The sequence below is a fragment of the Mizuhopecten yessoensis genome, unplaced genomic scaffold, assembly GCF_002113885.1.
Source record: "Mizuhopecten yessoensis strain PY_sf001 unplaced genomic scaffold, ASM211388v2 scaffold775, whole genome shotgun sequence".
Taxonomy (NCBI): Eukaryota; Metazoa; Mollusca; class Bivalvia; order Pectinida; family Pectinidae; genus Mizuhopecten; species Mizuhopecten yessoensis.
Window position 1 is genome coordinate 203,027 of NW_018403715.1, and position 17,709 is coordinate 220,735.

At 35.9% G+C, this 17,709-nt stretch overlaps 3 protein-coding genes across 4 annotated transcripts in view; 1 reads left to right on the forward strand and 2 right to left on the reverse strand.

Moving 5' to 3' along the window:
• Positions 1–760: 760 nt before the first annotated feature.
• On the reverse strand, positions 761–12,385 carry LOC110452698 (F-box/LRR-repeat protein 2-like). The gene is made up of 7 exons (XM_021501356.1): positions 12,068–12,385; positions 10,797–11,727; positions 10,083–10,254; positions 9,628–9,791; positions 8,480–8,566; positions 7,570–7,684; positions 761–5,702 (listed from the first exon to the last, which is right to left on the reverse strand). The coding sequence occupies exons 2-7, from the start codon at positions 11,720–11,722 to the stop codon at positions 5,604–5,606; spliced, it is 1,563 nt and encodes a 520-aa protein (XP_021357031.1). The 5' UTR covers positions 11,723–11,727; positions 12,068–12,385; the 3' UTR covers positions 761–5,603.
• Positions 12,386–12,469: 84 nt separating this feature from the next.
• Positions 12,470–16,705, forward strand: LOC110452710 (thioredoxin domain-containing protein plp1-like). The gene is made up of 6 exons (XM_021501364.1): positions 12,470–12,581; positions 12,943–13,067; positions 13,489–13,603; positions 15,172–15,305; positions 16,155–16,231; positions 16,573–16,705. The coding sequence occupies exons 1-6, from the start codon at positions 12,516–12,518 to the stop codon at positions 16,668–16,670; spliced, it is 615 nt and encodes a 204-aa protein (XP_021357039.1). The 5' UTR covers positions 12,470–12,515; the 3' UTR covers positions 16,671–16,705.
• The window catches only part of LOC110452677 (oxysterol-binding protein-related protein 8-like), a 50,411-nt gene continuing 48,013 nt past the window's right edge, over positions 15,312–17,709 (reverse strand). Inside the window, exon 22 of one of the 2 annotated variants that reach the window (XR_002463212.1) lies at positions 15,312–15,428. The gene's annotated coding sequence lies outside the window, so the exon portion shown is untranslated. Of the gene's footprint in view, positions 15,434–17,709 lie in introns of both variants that reach the window. The other variant, XR_002463211.1, reaches the window with a different exon arrangement.

The window sequence follows — 17,709 nt, forward strand, 5'->3', positions numbered from 1 at the left end:
AGCAATTCCGAAAGGGATTCCTTATCAGTCACAGACTGCGCCAGACCCATACATAATATACAGAGTACCAGACCCATACGTAATATACAGAGTGCCAGACCCATATGTAATATACAGAGTGCCAGACCCATACATAATATACAGAGTGCCAGACCCATACATAATATACAGAGCGCCTGACCCATACATAATATACAGAGTGCCAGACCCATACATACTATACAGAGCGCCTGACCCATACATAATATACAGAGTGCCAGACCCATACATGATATACAGATCGCCTGACCCATATATAATATACAGAGCACCCGACCCATACATAATAAACAGAGTGCCAGACCCATACAGAATATACAGAGTGCCTGACCCATACAGAATATACAGAGTGCCAGACCCATACATAATATACAGAGCGCTAGACCCATACATAATATACAGAGCACCCGACCCATATATAATATACAGAGCAACCGACCCATACATAATATACAGATCGCCTGACCCATACATAATATACAGAGTGCCAGACCCATACATAATATACAGAGCGCTAGACCAATACATAATATACAGAGCACCCGACCCATACATAATAAACAGAGTGCCAGACCCATACAGAATATACAGAGTGCCAGACCCATACATAACATACAGAGTGACAGACCCATACATAATATACAGAGAACCAGACCCATACATAATATACAGAGGGCCTGACCCATACATAATATACAGAGTGCCAGCCCCATACATAATATACAGAGTGCCAGACCCATACATAATATACAGAACGCCAGACCCATACATAATAGACAGAGTGCCAGACACATACATAATATACAGAGTGCCAGACCCATGCATAATATATTGAGTGCCAGACCCATACATAATATACAGAGCGCCTGACCCATATAATATACAGAGCACCCGACCCATACATAATGTACAGACCCATACATAATATACAGAGTGCCAGACCCATACATAATATACAGAGTGACAGACCCATACATAATATACAGAGTACCAGTATAGGACAAACATTAAAAGGCTTTAATACAATTAAACTATCATAAATAACACTTCAATGTTGTATTTGTAGTGTAACGTGTTATGTAATTTAGTATTTAGGCACAACTGTTTCTGACTAGGATATATCTATCATCCTAGTAAAAGTACGTGTACCAAAAACTGAACAGCAGTCTGCAATACTTTTAATGGACTGAACAACCCCCGGCAGCACATTCACAAATGCAGTCATGTTGACAATGTTCTTTTCGAATTGAAATATACCGATGATTAAATCTTGCAAATAACTGAGTTCCTGGTCCACAGCATTTTGTTAAGTTGTTGGCAAAATTTTCCTGCAGACTCTATGCTTTCATATGGGAACAAACTGTCCCTCCTCTGGCCGACTTTTTTTGTTTTCAAATGAGGCCAAATTTATTGAAAAGCTTATCAGAACTGGCCACAAAAACCTGGTCAAGTCCATCAATTTTACTGTCAGACATTTCTACGATGGCTATTTTCAAACTCATGAATTTCAAATCAAGGACACTATAGACTTGTTCCCTTTGTTGATAGTAACATCCCTGTTTCCCTTTTTGCATGGCATAGTTGATTAAGTGTTCAAGAGCTTATGCTACTATCATTATTTACGCGATAGATATCGACTGCTGATGGACAAATTTACAACACAAGATTTTAGACGATGCAGGCTGATACAGATCATGGACAGATTTTATGCGATTTCATTATTCAATATGCAGGTCGTTTTTTGATGCTCATTATGTTGTCTTGTGGTTTTATTGTGACTATCTCGATTATTGCTACGAGATGTGACATTACTTTAATTTGACCTAGACCTCGATGAAGCAGAAGACGCTTACTCTTTCGGAACACCTGGTCTTATTTTCCTTGTTCTCTTTCGATCAAGGGTATCTCTGTAATGTTAACCTTGTTCACATTTTCCCTTAGTTTTAACAATTTTGTGTTTGAATAACGAGTATGCCCAGAATTTATAGAAATAACGCGAATTAAGCATTTTATTAAGTCTTTATCGTGAAACGCATGTGGCCTTGAATTCGGCTGTTTACAATAATCTATTCTTAGACAAAGGATTCCGATAGAGCTACCTGTATAAAAATACCCGAATACGCGTCATGACAGTACACGATGGCACGCGCGCACTAGCGGTCTCAGGTTTGGGGAAATAGGCATAGCAACCTGCAATAGCTCTTTTAAAATTTCTGTTTTGCAATCAGAATTTCGGTCACAATTAAAACTTGCAAAAATAATGTAATCGATCTTCATTGTCACATATAAAGAAATGATCAAAGACAATATGTATTATATTTTATTGGACTTAAAGACGTATGAAATAATTTTAAACTTCATTAATAAATTACAAATGTCTACAATTTGCCCCTTTTTACGTACTATATAGAACGCCATGACATTGCACCAATCGTCGTTTGACTCATGACGCAGAGACCCCCAACGTTAAACTTAGTTCCCAACATGTAAAAGACCTACGACATCTCAATGCACAATATCTACTGTCGCTATTGTGCGGTCAAATCAAGATAAATCTGGTCAACACGTAAGAAATCCTTGAAGAGATGCCAAAGAGCACTCACTGTCATCCGGAAAATACTATTGGCCAATATGAATAAATGAGCAGCACGGTCATCTGTCAATCTAGTTCTACTACAAATCCCTTTTTTGCATTTTTTGCTGTACCTTTCACAAATGACATTTTTAAATATCTGTCAACTAAGAGGACAACAGTTTCAATACATAGAGTTCTATAGGCGAAGAAGCTAACATCAGTATCTTCCTAATACAAACATAGTGACTTCTCATTCCAATTGGCCATGACCTAATTGATTCAAAATGTGTGAAGACCAAGGACTAGCCCGAGTTTCATCTGGCCCTGACACCAGCCTAAAACACATCAGACATCTATCAGTCAAAATGTCCAAGTCTGGTGTCAGGGCAGAGGAAATTCGGGCTAACCAAAGACCTGCCAAATAAAATCTGATTATTTTCGAGAGCTGTTGTACAGTATACAGCGCGTCCAGGTGTGACAAAATATCCCAGAGACATAAAGCATTGATTTTGACCATCATTTGACAGTGGCAAAAATAAATTGATATTAAGCAAAATTGACATAAAAACAAGTGATAATAAAATACTTGAATTACATAGATTACATGGCAGGAAGAAACGTCGCGTCAAGAATTCATGATAATAACCGAAAATGACATTAAGCGAAGTGATATTAAGTGAAATGTACTGTAAAATAAAGCTCCTGATTTCCACGTATTGATAGAGGATAGTGACCCTGATAATATAATAGGCACAGTGACTTGGCTCCAGGACAGTGTTTGCTTTGAAATCACTCAGAGATCTTCCATTATCAACAACAACAAAACCGCAAAATTAATTGTCATGTGAGTGTCCTAGTGACATTAAAGTGGGAAATCCTCAGTAGCCTACATAAATGTGAAAAAGATTATCGTTGGAAATAATTAGTGTGAAGGTAAAAACCTCAAACCATCAAACACTTCCTTGCCTTCATTACATAAACCTCCAGACACAGGAACTAGACATGGACCCACGTCACTATAAAATGATTGCCAGTTTATTATTTAATCCCCCTCGATTATGAACCCTCCCACGACTATGAAAGATATGTAGTCATGGGTTGGGTCATAATCGAGAGGGGTTAAATAATCAACCGGCAATACTTTTATAGTGACGTGGGTCCGTGTCAAGCTCCTGTCACTCCGGACAACAGAAAAGGCTAGCGACTTCATAATCAAAATATCATTATCTGCAGACGACCACAAAGGGCAAATTCTGTCTAAACCAGCAAAAAGGGCAACCATGCAGTGCCAAAGGGTAATAAACCGGCGCTACCTAAATTCTGAAGAAAACAGTATGAACTCCCACTAGAAGACAACATTTTAGATAGTATCTTAATCAACAATAATATTGATAAAATCCAGAAGAATGATCTCTCTGACGGATGGAAACTGAAATTCCTTTGTTATCAAACCAATCAAATAGCTTTAATTATTGAATGCTTTCAATTTTGTCAGGACATATTTCAAGGGAGCGACAGTGCATAACAGCAACTACTTAGAGGTTACTATCACATCAGACCTATCATGGCCTGAATTTGTCATTAACATATTGGCAAAATCATCAATGTTCATTGGCTACCTCTGAAGGAACCTATGTTTTTGTCCTCAAGATGTCAAGTCAGTTACTTTCACCACTATTCTGACCCACACTGGAACATGCCGCCCCAGGCGAGACCCTCATACTCAATTCCAATTCGACCACCTCAAAGGGTCCCAGGGCATGCCATGAGATTTGTTGTGAGAGATCACAAGTCGTGAGAACAAGAAAGTTTGACATCTATGTAATACCATGGATGAAACCTATTAGAACTGCATAGAATGAGAAAGATTGTCAAAGTTGTACCTAGATCTATTTATTTCTCCCAAGAAACCAAGGATTACATGGAACAGACAACCAAATGTCAAACAAATGGAAGAAATGCCGACATTCAGAATCAAAACACTATCACTAGACCTCCTGGCCACCAGCAGTCATATGAATCCCAAATATTTTTATTGACCACTCGAAACAAAAAAAATGTTTTAATCTTTAAACTGTTGGTATGAATCTGCAAACAGTAAGTCACTCAAGAGAAGCACAATTTTGTAAGAGACATCTCCTGTATGGAAAGAAGAGGAAGAGAAAAACGGTTTGGCGCAGAGTTGAATAACAGTGAGTGCACTGACGATTATCAGCAGCCCCCATATATTCATATTTCTGATTCTCTTGAATAAATTTTAACTTGACTATACACATGTGACTGCATATTGATAAAATCTATGCTTTGAGGTAGCTATAGTCTATGGGAAACCAGTCTGTAACTTTAATCTAAATGTAGTGTTTGTTTGTTTGTGGTTTACGTCCTATTAACAGCTATGGTCATTTGTGGACTTGCCAGGTTTTGGTGGTGGAGTTCCCAGAGAAAAACCACCGACCAACGGCCAGTACCTTAGGTCTCGACCCATGATCCAGTGGTAGAGGGCTAGTGCTAGCAAAATTGTCAGACGTCTTAACCACTTGGCCACCGTGGCCCTCTAAATGTAGTGGGCAGTGTTTGAGTGTGGCACAGTGGATAGCAAACTTGTCTTTCACCAAGACGGCAGGGTTGGATTCCTGGAATGGGTGTGAACAAGTATTGGGTCATCTGCCCAACCACTTCGGTTTTCTTCTGGTACTCCAGCTTTCTTCTTTGTTATGACTATTTGTGCAATTCCATCAAAGAAGGAAAAACTAGTAACACAATTGTTGTAAAATAGATAAAGTTTGCATTTAATGGATTTTGATGATCAGATTCAAACGTCTTACATTCATCATTGGGGAGTTGGGAAGAACACTGCCAAACTTGAACGGGGTTTTATGGGCATCAAGTTGTCCCTGTTGATACTTGGTAGAAGAGGGACCCTGACTTATGTTGGCATTTAGATTGGTTTTGTTGATCCAATAACAGGTTGACCCTCTTCCAGTACAAACTAGGTCAGTGGCTGGATTCGGAAATCTTCCCCATAGTAGTCAAACGCTTTTAGGTCCGATTTCTTACATAACATCTCTCGAATGAGATTATCATTAATCTGAAACAAATGAAAGAATTAAGAATTAAGGATTAACAACAAAAAATAGTTACAAAGCATTGCAAACACCTCTACTGTCAAATTTTCCTCACATAGTTCAAATTCATATGTTTACATGTACATGTACCTGGCAAGAAATTGTCAAATGAATGTCAAACTGTGTACGAACATTTCACTTAAGGGTCCCTTTTCCATTACAGGCATAACACTGGAGAATTCCACCTTAGGTTTTTGCACATACATGTACAGTGATCTTAATTTCATTTTGGATATAATCTGCAGTGTAACTGTATCAGGGTTCTACTGTGGACTGTTGCAGCACAGTTGGTTAAAGCTATAGTATAATGACTGAAAGACCTGATTTTGAATCCTGATATAGCAGTGTTGAATTTTTACACAAAGAATGCTGATGTTGGTTTTTGTTTATGTTTTTCTAGTTATTTTTTTTTATAAATGCTCTGCAAGGTATTGTTTTCTTTTCAGAAATGATATCAAAGCTATGGTCGTGATGGAAATATGAATAGTCACAGTGTCTAGCAGTGGTTTGTTTTGGTTTGTTTGTGTTTTACGTCATGGTCATTTAAGGATGTGCCAGGTTTTGGTAGTGGAGGCTACCAGAGAAAAAACACCTACCGAATCCGCGACCCAGTGGTGGAGGCCAAGTGGTAGCAGATTGTCAGACTTCTTTACTACTCGGCCAACATGGCCCCTCTCTCTCTCTGTGGTACTGTGATCCTAAGCAAACTTACTTTTTTGATTCCCTGGAGTTTGTTATAAGCATGATTTACTGTAATGAACCTGTTCCTCAGGTTCCCTATATGGTTCCTTTAAATGTCTGTTTTGTGTAAACTAATTTCTTAGATTCCCTTGGGGTTTATTATATTAAATGATTTTTATTCATATTGAACTTATTTCTCACAATGCCTGGGATTTTAACTGATGTTTTTTTTTTTAGGAATTTGGTATAAATGAGAAAGATGTTTTTGCTGTAGCGAAATTATTTCTCAGATTCCCTGAGGTTCTTACAATTATCAAATAAACAATTTCGTCACATAGTTGTACAGGTAAACAATACAAATCGCTCACTCAGTCATAGCGTGACAAAGGGACCAGTCAGTCTTGAAACGCTGCGATATGTTTAATACCTACATTTTTTGTGTGTTAAGTAAAACTTTGATATTTCTTACAAATATGTTTTACTACAGAGAACTTATTTCTCTTACAATTTCTTTGGGATTTGTCATAAATATATTTTTGTATTACATATCTAAGGTTCTTTGAAGTCCTTACGGTTTTTTGTGTGTGTGTAGAAAACTGATTTTGTATGTTTCCTGTTGTTCATCATAAGTATATTATAAAGTAATAATTTCTTAGGTTCCACGGGTTCAATATATACAAACATTTTGAATGCTGATGGTCGAACTCGCACTTCAATTTAGATTCACTACTCAAACTTCGTACAATGTATTTGATCTTTCTGAAATGTTGGTAAGGCAGGTTCGAACTACAACTAGACAGAAATTATTGTTTTCATTGTTCAAAATGTGCGTTCGACTTATCCGCCTATTCGAACTGACTGAAGCGTATACATGTCTTTATTACTTATTTCTCTGGTTCCCTTGGGTTCTTACAAATATGGTTACTGTTAGGTGCTTATTTTATAGGTTCCTTGTTAGGAAAATATTTTGCTTCAGAGACTTTAATTATCATATTTTCTTTGATTCTTTCATCATATTATTATAATTTTTTATTGTGGAGAACGTATTGCTCCTGTTTTCACAGCGTTATTATAAAATATATTCTTCTATATAACTTGTACGTCAGGTTCCCAAATCAGATTTCACTGGACAAATATAAATGGTCTTACCTTGTTACACTGTTGAAGGTCAAGTAAGGTCAGCTTCGGCATGCATTTTGGAATTCTATCAAAACATTTCCCAAAAATCTTGTGTAGTCCGACCAACTTCAGAGTTTCCAATGAGCTGTAAAAACAGAAATAATACAGAAACTTTTAAAATGCATAATTTTATTCCGTCGGTGATAATAGTATGTCTATATACTTTAAAGTAGAACAAAACCAACACTAGGTAAGTTACTTCAAAAGTATCTGAAATAACAACCAAAGAGCTATATATGTAGCTTTATTGCTCACCCCATTCTCCAAACGTCAGGGGTTACAATCACTTACATTCTCTGCACCCCTTCAATATGTCATGACAAAATTGACGGCACATAGGTGGCTACTTGAGTGGTTTCAGGTGAAAAAAACGAGCAATCTCTTCACTGATATCTGCCGTTTGTAGATTACAGAGGAGCAACACCGGACTTTAAAGCCAGTAATTTTTTCCGTTACTCTACTTGTAAATCTTTTGATGTACATCAAAAGATCAAACTGATCTACTTGTATCATCCACAAGGTGGCGTGACAGAGCCTTCAATTTGTCATGACATATTCCAGGGTTGCAGAGAGCATAAGCTAGCGTGACCACTGGAATTTCGTGGATGAGCCCACCTATTACATGAAGTCAAATACACGTTAATCTTATTAATCATTTTTCGTGGTTTGACTACACTGACCCCAGGTTGGGCCCCTTGGGGAACTTCCATGCCAATTTTCAGTGCAAATACTGAAGGTTATATCAATGAATCTCAACACTTCCTTTAAAACTTGAACCTAACAATGCCAACATCAATGCTGGCTGACTCACATAATTATATAACCATGTGATTTAAACTGGTATGATAACAAAATTAAAGGAAGGTGAAAAACATCAAACCTGCAGGTGTCTACGATTGCCGTGATAGATTCTTCCTGTAGACTGCAACACCAGCACAACTGCAGCTGCTGTAACTTCTTACCACAGCTGTAACAAAAAAATAGTTTTACTTAAAGATCCCTGTCCCACTGCACTGTCATTTTTCCTTTAAACAGTAACCTCCCTTTAACTTCTGTTTGGATAATATATACCTATAGTAACTGAAGCACATTTAGGCTAGTATACTTCTGTTGACCAGATAGCTCAATCGATTAAAGCAATAGTACAACAATCTGAAGTCCGGGGTTCGAATCCTGGTCTAACTCTGCAGATATTTTTACATTCAGAACACTCTTGTTTATGATATATTGTTTATGTCATCATTATTTGTTTTCATAGAAATCCCGCAAATCTTCACAGCAATAATTTATCAAGGCTATAGTCATGCCAGAAAAAAAGTTCCATTTTTTGACAGTGGTACAGGGTTCCTTAAAATCACATTGAAGTGATGCTAAAGGAAACTGAAATTAAATATATAAAAATAATAACATGAAATTTTGAACCGGCATGTGTAGGAAATATAAATCTTTGAATGCATGTAGAAATTAACAAGTTTAATATAGCAAGATATTGTCTGCACTTCGTTATTCAATTCAAATTGAAGGCGCAGTCATTACCCCATTAATTATGCAAGGAAATTGTACATACATGTACATTAATGCACTTCATTAAAATTACCTTTGTCAAGTTGTTGATATTCATATTTCTATTTGTATTCAACTACATCCACAAAATTCCATGGGTTAATTTACACTCACTTAGGTTCTCTGCACCCCTGGAATATGTCATGATGAAAAGTATGAATATCAACAACTTGACAAAGGTAAATTTAATGATGTACATCAAAAGAACTGCCTAGCAGGGTAATGATAAAACTGACTTGCTTTGAAGTTGGATGTCATCCTCTGTAATCTTCAGAGGCCATGTATCAGCCTTGTGATTGGTCTGAAACCAGTCAAATAGCTAACATTGTGCCTTCAATTTTGCCGTAACATATTCCAGGGTTGCAGAGAATGTAAATGAGCTTAACCCCTGGAACCATATGGATGCATCAGCTATCATAAAGAGCTTAGCAAAGATGTAGAAGCTCAAAGGAAGGGGGACTTTACCACTTGATGATTTGTAGTACAGCTGAGTCCCTCAAGTTACCACAATCAGACAGGTCCAACCTGGTCAAACTGGTCAGACCATCCGTGGAGAAGAGGTCAACCATCCCTTCATTGGTCAGTTCTGTCCCTTTCCTCAGAGACAGACATGTCAACTTTGTCATTTTCTGTTATATAAGGAAAGCAAATGGTCAACAGTAAAGCACTGGTCAATTCAGACATTCTAAAAGACATATCAGCTTGATTTGTTTCACCTTTAACCTAACATTCACCGCTAAAATTTCATAATGAACTATTCCAACCTTTGAATCAGAAGAGTTTAAATGTTTAAATGTGTCTTCAGATGTGAATGAGTTAAAAATGTAAACATTTTATAAGTAGACAGTATGCATAGATGGAAAGAAGACGGTGAAAGGAAGTAGGAGTACAATGAGGTAGGGAAAATATTTGTTTCTTACCTTTATGGCCTTCAGTGAGACATCAGTCAAGAGTTCACAGAAGGACACTGTCAGTCTCTCTACCCCGGGACAACTGGACACTGCTTCAATGGACTGGTCAGTCAGCTCAGCCCCATCAATGTCCAGCCACTTCAGGTGTTCACAATGATGCTCGACCAGAGTCAGAATACTCCTTGAGAACAATTATGGATAGAGAATACAATATATTAACAGGACCATGAAGCTTAATGCATATATATTGTTTTTTAAAGTTTATATTCAGAACTAGAGATTTATTGCAGGAGTCATCAGGGGATTTATTTGTAGTATTTGAAAACCTGAAGTGCAAAATGTTGTAGAATAATTATTATCAATGTGGTTAAACATTTACTCCAACAGGTTATATCCTCTGCAGATAATGGAAGACGGACAACTCTCATCTCACTTGCCTATATATACAGGTCATTAAATGCAATTTTCTACAACTCTTTATAGTTGTCATTATACAGTTATAAAATGCAATATGATGCCCTTCATTATATTTACCATCTTCTCAACATAAATTGATGACCACTTTTCCCAACAGTTCCTTTGTATATGCCCCTCTATATATTACAAAACCCCGTTTATAATGTCAATACTTGACTGGACCAATGATGTCATTAAAACAAGGTTTATTTTATAATGATGACAGTATACCAAGGTTTTATTGTATATTATTAGAACAAAACTTACTTATCACTTATCCTTTCAATGCCATCGATATTGAGGGAGACAATCTGTGAAAGATTCTTGGCCAAGTGACTCACACCAGCATCTGTTATGATACAGTGAGAAAAATTCAAATGTTTCAGTTTTTTTGCCTTAGCTAGTACCTCACAGCATTCATCAGCTACCAGGTGACAGCCTTCAACATTGATTCTTTCTAAATGTTGGCAGTTGAGAATGAAATACTTAAGTTCATCAGCAGAACAGGTACTGCAGAACCCTAAGTCAACAACTGTCACCAAGGGACAGAACTGTGTAAACACAGACACTTCTGAGACATTAAGAAACTGTCGGTTCTGGAGGAGAAGTTTTCGAATACATCCAAGGCGTTTGATTATCGAGCACAGATTCACTGATGACAAATGTGGGTTCCAATTAAGGTCAAGAACAGTCCACAAACTAGCATGGTATGCCAGCTTGCGCCATCGCTTACAAACAGGAGAAATTCGTCTACATAAATCCAGAGTCTCAAAATAAGAAAATATTTTTAATATAATCTCATTTGGGATAAAATCAAAATGTGTGCAGTATGTTTCATTCATGATTGTCTCTTCTTGACATGAGAAATGGAAGTCTATCACAGCTGAGCTGATTCTACTACTTATATCTTTGATGTCATTTTCGACAACAGACACTAAGTGTGTATAATCCACCTCCTCTTCAGTTTCTTTTATTATTGGAGCACCTGCTTTCTTTTTTTCATGATGACTATTCAAGTCCCTCAGACTAAAATCTGTAGAAGACACACTATCTGCAGATGAATCTGTCATGGCTGAGCTATAAACACCATCTGTAAGTAATCTGACATGGATGTCTTCTTCTTTAGCATCCCTTCGGCAAGATTCTTCCTGAGTGGGTACATTCCCATTGTCTGATTCATTATCTGCCTGCATTCTAGCTAGAAATCGAAGCACACAAATATGCCTGTTGTCATGCTGGATCATGACAACTGGTCACATGGTCAAGTACATTATCAACTTTGGATCAAAATGTATGTTGTTCATTAATTGACTGATTGATTCAACATGCAAATGTAAATAATTCTATGTAATAAGGCTATTTTTGATCATCCAATAGAGATAAACAATGTTAATTCAATCAAATAACTCAAAATATTTTAAGTTCTGACAAGTCTTGAAAGTTACATACTGTTTATATTAATGTCAACTGTCACATAAAAATGTGATAGCCTATCAGCCGACGTTATATTTATCAGAAATCGTAATAATTTACCTTACCTTTTAAATCATTTTCACTTGTCAATCTACTGGATATGTCGGTCACATAATCAACTGATAACTAAAACTATTTATCAGTCCTCTCTTCATGATAGTGACCGCACTTTCGATAACCCTAGTTTTGACATAAACGTCAATTCATACAACCACATTTGTTTACCAGTCCACGGAAGATATAATCATACACTAAAATAAAGAAATGTTCGGACTCATTTATCCGGAATTTGACAATTTTATTTTTTATTTCTTTGACCCACTTGCAAATGCAAATGTCTGAATCATATAAAAGCTGGATCTTCGTAACATCAATAATGTACTCCTGGAATACGACGTCTTGTTAAAGAACAATAAAAGAAAAGAAATAATAAAATTAATTAATTAATATCTGATAAACCGGAATTAATGTCAGAGTTATCCGTCCCTGCTTTGAGTCACACATTGTTTTAAAATGGCTGCCGCGACAACACTCGATAGGGCGAACGAGATACTCGATGACGAAGCTCTTGCCGAAGAGGTAATCTGTATTTTGAAGTTGATTGTATTCTGATATATATAGTTCACGTTATCCCATTGATCGGTGAAAAATACACGAATTCAATTGAAAAGAGTTAAAAAACCGCTAAACGATTCAGGTGTTTGGGAACATAAAATGTTCAATGTTGACAATCGTTTCAACATGTTTTGACGGGCAGGCCTTTGAAACGATCAACGTTCTGTTTTAAGATTTTTGTTGTGTAATTTACAAGAAGAAAAGTCCGAGGATACCTTTGTCTTGTTTTTAAGTATGAAATTAATAAAACAACAATCCCCACTGATACAACTGAATCATCTAGTGCATAATATAGATGTTAACGTTACTATTGTACGTCTTTCAGAAACTTCTCGAAGAGCTAGAAAATGAAGAAATTCCTTCCCATTTACGAGAGGCCCGACTGCAGAGTCTGAAGAATGAGGCTGACCAGTTTAAAATGATGAAAGAGAAAAGTCATGGCGTGTACACGTAAGTAAATTAATTACTAAAATTCTAAACAACATCCATAAAAGAGTGTTTGTTTTGCTATGGCAGTACTAGTTATGTTTGAGTTCAGAATGATATAACTTTCTAAACACAAATCTCAAATCATAACATACATCTATGTCAGTTACTAGCTTATTCTTGTGTAACTACATATATATATTTGGTTTGTCTCAAACACAAATACCCATATCACGAGCGAGAAAAACGTGCATAATTAAATTGCACGTTCACGAAACTCGGAAAGGTACATATATATATATATATGGTCTTAAATATGGTCATAAAACTCTTAGATATATAAATATAAGATCAGGATTTTAAACTTTAAAGTGGCCATGAATGTGCCATGTCGAAGTCTGACAGATTAAAGTTAAAATGTTTTGATATGATTTTATGATTTCAGTGAGATCATGGAAGAGAAGCAATTTTTGGACACAACAACAAGTGAAGATAGATGTGTGGTTCATTTCTTCCACGCTGACTTCAGACGATGTGCAATAATGGACACACATTTAGAGGTTACTACTTACTTACACTTCGTCATTATCCATATATGCATTATTTCCTGACAGTCGTATGCTAAACCAAATCTGGCTTCTTTGCAAAAAGATTGTTTGATTATTTCCCAAGTGATTGATCTTCATTTCTAATTTATTTGGTTCTTGTTACAGATTGGTTTTAGTCCCTTAAAGAGACACCATGTCTTTCTGTCCATCTCTACTTTGCACATTAAAAAGTCACCTGAAAGTTGGTGGTAATCATTTGTCTGTGCCGAGAAACAGAATTAATTTACTCAAGAAGGGACTGAGAAGTAGTGCTATAAAGGACTGAAGGCAAAGCCCTCAAATGACATCCTCTCTTAACTTACTTGAAGTTAAAATCTACTCAACAGTACAATGTGTCTTTCATTTCATTGCTTCACTTAGGTGACCTTTAAGTCCCATGGGCCTCTTGTCTTAGTTAAATTTTAAGTAACATAAAATGTACTCCCCCTAAGCATTGGCCCGAACGGAAAGGTACAACCATGCATTAGATCAACAACCTTGATAAAATCTGGATGACATTTCATACACATAGTACTTAAGTGTTAGTCGTAGACTATAATTATTGATTTGTTGAATATGCGAAGATAAAGGTAAATTGTTACTTTATTACTTAATATCTATAATGTTTGTCATTGCTCTGCCACGTTCAATTTTACTTCAATCAAGATTCTGATGAACCATGACACAACTGTTATGCCTTTGACAAAATTTCTGAACCTGAAAAGTCATATGGATTGAGTTCAAAATGAAATTTGAAATATTTACATCTCTCCTTCTTCAGCTTAGTAAACTCCGACTACATATAAATCAGCGTATATATAATGAAAAAAGGCTCGGCGGATTGATATCTGTTTCAAATATGGCGCCGTTCACGGTTCAACCGATACATGTTCAATGATAGCCATTGTTTGGTTCCTTCAAAATCTACAAACATGGAACATATTTTGGATCCATTATGTCTGATTATACAACATAGGGATGCTGGCTAACTTCTTATTCCATGTGTGCACATTCAAAATTATTTGATGGTAAAGCAAACAATAGCAGCTTTCTTTTGCGTCGTTCAACCGCGTCACTACCAGAAAAGTGTGCAATACATGTATATACTACCGTTATAAATATATAATAATGTTCGAAGTGCTACTAATATTACTTAATTAAAAATGTACAAGCAATGAAAAGGAGAAAAATCATGTTGTTCACTGCATATTTTCTAAATTTACCAATATATCGATGTACCAACCACAGCTACCGTAGTTACCATCATAGCAACCCACTTCAACAGTATTTATGATGTAAATATAAAGATTTACCTTCATTTTGACAGCGTATACGGTAGTATGAATGCAGTTGGCAAAGAAAATATTCTTTATGGAGCACTAATGTGCACCAAAGAATATGTTTGTTGCCAACTGCATTCATACAACTGTATACGCCGTCAAAAAACATTTATGTCTTACCAGGTACAGACTGTCATGATAATTTGTCAAGTAGAATTTTTCCACATACTCATGATATTTTTCTTCTCCTTTTTTTCACAGAAATTATCAAAGATATATTTCGAAACAAAGTTTGCAAAGATCAATGTTGATCATGCCAAATTCTTTGTGGAAAAACTTAAGATCCGAATGTTGCCAGCCCTTATATGCTTCAACAAAGGCATTGTATGCGACAGGTGAGTTGACACATATTTTCCTATATATATTTACCAGTCTATTGCACTGCCACAATGCCATGGCCAACATGGTGATGTCATAATTTTAACGTTGGATACCACTGACCCTTCCTTGGAAGATGGCTGTTCTATAAATTAAACAAGAATATACATTATTACACATTTTTTTAGCTAAATGCTTTAAGAAATTAATTTTCTATGAAAGTAATCATTTTTTTTTTTTTATAAATATTGAGCAGCTTTCAGTTGGTATTGATAGTCAATATGAATGCAAATTAAAATGGTACAAGACACATAATGTCATTAATGACAAATCACTGGGACATTTCATAGAATTTGGCATATTCCAGTTGGTATTCATAATGACTATGAATGCCAAATGATCAAGCAGTTCAAGTGCTTGAATAGATTCATTGCTGTAAAAGGTCTTCTGTTTTGTAAAGTTCATTTTTATTTAAATTCAACTTGAAGATTACTGTTTAACAGTTATTTTTAGGGTTTTGCTTTTATGCTTTTCTGGGTAGATGGTTATCACAAATAGAAAGAAGTATTCAGTACATGTACTATGATCTAAAATAAACCAGAGCTTTTAAATCTTTTTCTTGGCTTACGTCCCATATTTAATGTATCAATACACATTTCTCATGGTATTACACATGATTGCAAGGAGGTTGGGATCCAATGTTTCTTAAGTATCTTAATTTTCTTGGGGCATGAAATTCCATGAAAAGTATGCACAGACAATTTCAAACAGAAGGTACCTTTCACCCCCCACCCCCACTGGTTGGCAGTGTTATCTCCAGTTTAAAATATTTAATAGATACATTTGTACTTATTTATCTGTGGCAGAGTAATTGGGTTTGAGGACCTTGGAAACACAGACAGCTTCCAGACGATCGTACTGGAGAGGAGGCTGGGGAAATCAGGTCAGTATTAAATACTGAATTTAAAAAAAGAAGGAATAGCAAGATAGAAATTTTGTCAGCCTATGGACAAAGGAAGATAAGGAACTTAAAAGGCTTTCATTTGACCTTGATATTTTGGTAATTTTCTTAAAGTTTGGAAAGTCAAAACAGTTGTCAAACTCAGATAGGCAAGTTCATTAAAACCCAAGAGCCAAAGCTCAGTTTTAGGAATTTAGGCACACTTTTAAGGATCTACTGAAAGTACTTGAACTTTCGTTAGGCAATCCCTACAATCCATAATGGTGAATTTGAAATTGCAGTAATGAGTTGCCTTTCCTTGATTTTTATTTTTTTATTTACAGGAGTGATTGACGTACCAGAGGAGATCAACACAAAGAAATCTATATTTGGTCATAGTAAAACCCATGTAGACGACGACAGTAGTGATGACGATGATTAGATTTTTATTATTAAAAAAAAAGAAGAAATTTAAAATGCTTTGTTTTGATTTTGTAGTTTACTACAAGAGGCCCAATGGGCCTGAATCGCTCACCTGGTATTAATCTCACACTTGTTATCTTAAAAGTGGACTAAAATACAGCTACAGGCAGAATATCAGTGTTTGGTTCATAAGAGCCTAAAATGATACATGCTCTACTTTTTGTGATCTTTCAACATATGGTGTAAGTCACATACTTCAATTTAAGGCAGTGATTATTGTACAATATTTTTTCACGCAAGTCCAGAGCAATCATTTTCAAAATGTTGATCAATTCCATTATCATATTGAGAGATATAGTAGGTTCTGAAAATGTGGGCAAATCCCACGGGAAAAGAACGAGTCTAGGAATCAAATATGTGTTCCTAAAGTTATTTTCTGGATTCATTGTATATTCATAACCAACAATGTTTTGCAATTATTAGCATTAGTCAGTTCATCTTTAAATATGAAAAGGGATTTTGATGTGACTTATCATGGAGTTTCGCAAGATTAATAAGACTACATCTCCTGATCTAACAAGCATACTGAGTATTGCTAAAGCAATACATGTCTTATACCGGCCCCTGCTAGCTATTTCACTGTAATGATTTATGAAAATGGTGCCCTTTGGTGTCAATTTGGGAAAATAAAAAATATACAATTGGTTTGTAATTGATTAAAATGTAACAATAATACAAGAAATTGTAATATGACAGGAATTATATAAAATAAAATGATTGTTATATTTTCTTGCTTTTTGTGGTATTAAACCAATTACCAGCAAGGGTGATTAAGATACGTGAATATCATCACCAATGTGTAATAACGTGTTGATTGGCCAGTTTAATTTTGTTCATTATTGCCCTTTTAACAGTGTTACGGCCCCTTGAACTTGGAAGTTATATTTTGTCTGTAGGTATCCTAATATTTCTAACTCATAATGTTTACATGCTATTTCAAATATGTCCGAGATATTATGGTCCTTTGTAATTGTGGGAAGTTTAGAAGCTAGAGCGCC

Coding starts and splice junctions, on each gene's coding strand:
- LOC110452698 (XM_021501356.1), bottom strand. CDS start 11,722: ATGCAGGCAGATAATGAATCAGACAATGGGAATGTACCCACTCAGGAA. Junction 9,792..10,082: donor TCTCACTGAAGGCCATAAAG/GTAAGAAACAAA, acceptor CTTATATAACAG/AAAATGACAAAGTTGACATG. Junction 5,703..7,569: donor ACCTTCAACAGTGTAACAAG/GTAAGACCATTT, acceptor CATTTGTTTCAG/ATTAATGATAATCTCATTCG.
- LOC110452710 (XM_021501364.1), top strand. CDS start 12,516: ATGGCTGCCGCGACAACACTCGATAGGGCGAACGAGATACTCGATGAC. Junction 12,582..12,942: donor ACGAAGCTCTTGCCGAAGAG/GTAATCTGTATT, acceptor TACGTCTTTCAG/AAACTTCTCGAAGAGCTAGA. Junction 16,232..16,572: donor GAGGAGGCTGGGGAAATCAG/GTCAGTATTAAA, acceptor TTTTATTTACAG/GAGTGATTGACGTACCAGAG.